The sequence below is a fragment of the Babylonia areolata genome, chromosome 23 (assembly GCF_041734735.1).
Source record: "Babylonia areolata isolate BAREFJ2019XMU chromosome 23, ASM4173473v1, whole genome shotgun sequence".
NCBI classification, from domain to species: Eukaryota; Metazoa; Mollusca; class Gastropoda; order Neogastropoda; family Buccinidae; genus Babylonia; species Babylonia areolata.
In genome coordinates, this window is record NC_134898.1 from 50,327,433 (window position 1) to 50,328,155 (window position 723).

At 47.4% G+C, this 723-nt stretch overlaps 1 protein-coding gene across 1 annotated transcript in view; it reads left to right on the forward strand.

Moving 5' to 3' along the window:
• LOC143297708 (gamma-aminobutyric acid type B receptor subunit 1-like) overlaps window positions 1–452 on the forward strand; it is a 7,504-nt gene extending 7,052 nt beyond the window's left edge. The window contains exon 5 of the mRNA XM_076610129.1: window positions 408–452. Coding sequence (XP_076466244.1) covers window positions 408–452 — 45 coding nt within the window. The remainder of the gene's footprint in view (window positions 1–407) is intronic.
• Window positions 453–723: the final 271 nt, after the last annotated feature.

Below are 723 nucleotides of genomic sequence, written 5' to 3' on the forward strand. Positions count from 1 at the left end.
GATGGTTATTATCATCATCATCATCATCATTTTTAATATTTTGTTGTTGTTAGTAGTAGTAGTAGTAGTAGTAGTAGTAGTAGTAGTAGTAGTAGTAGTAGTAGTAGTAGTAGTTGACCATATAACCCCATTTTATAAGCGAAACGAATACGGTCGTCCAGTCGTCAAAAAATAAATAGATAAATAAATAATAGATAATGATGATAGTAGAATAAGATAGATAAATATAACAACAAGAACAAGAACAATGATACTGCAACTACTACTACTACTACTACTACTACTACTACTACTACTACTACTACTACTAATAATAATAATAATAATAATAAAAACAAAACAAAACCTACAAAACAACCCCCCACCCATCACCCCTCACAGGTCATTGACGGCTACTTCACCGTCAGCAACGTCAACATGGCCGCCGACCTGCAGGGGCAACACGCCGATAGGCGCCTCGCAGGAGGAGTTCCTGGAGCGCTTCAAGTGCAAGGCCCTGCGCGGGGCCTCCACCTTCCCGGACAGCCGGCCCATGGACAACGGGGGCCCCGAGCACCAGTTCCACGAGCGGATCCGACGCCAGCTGGAAGGGAAGTCCCCCCAGGAGATCCACTCGTGCATCTACGACGTGCTAGTTCCCGGGGAGAGCCGGGCGCCGCTAGGGTACGACGCCATGTGGACCGTGGCCCTGACGCTGAACGCCACCCTGACGCAGCTGCTGAG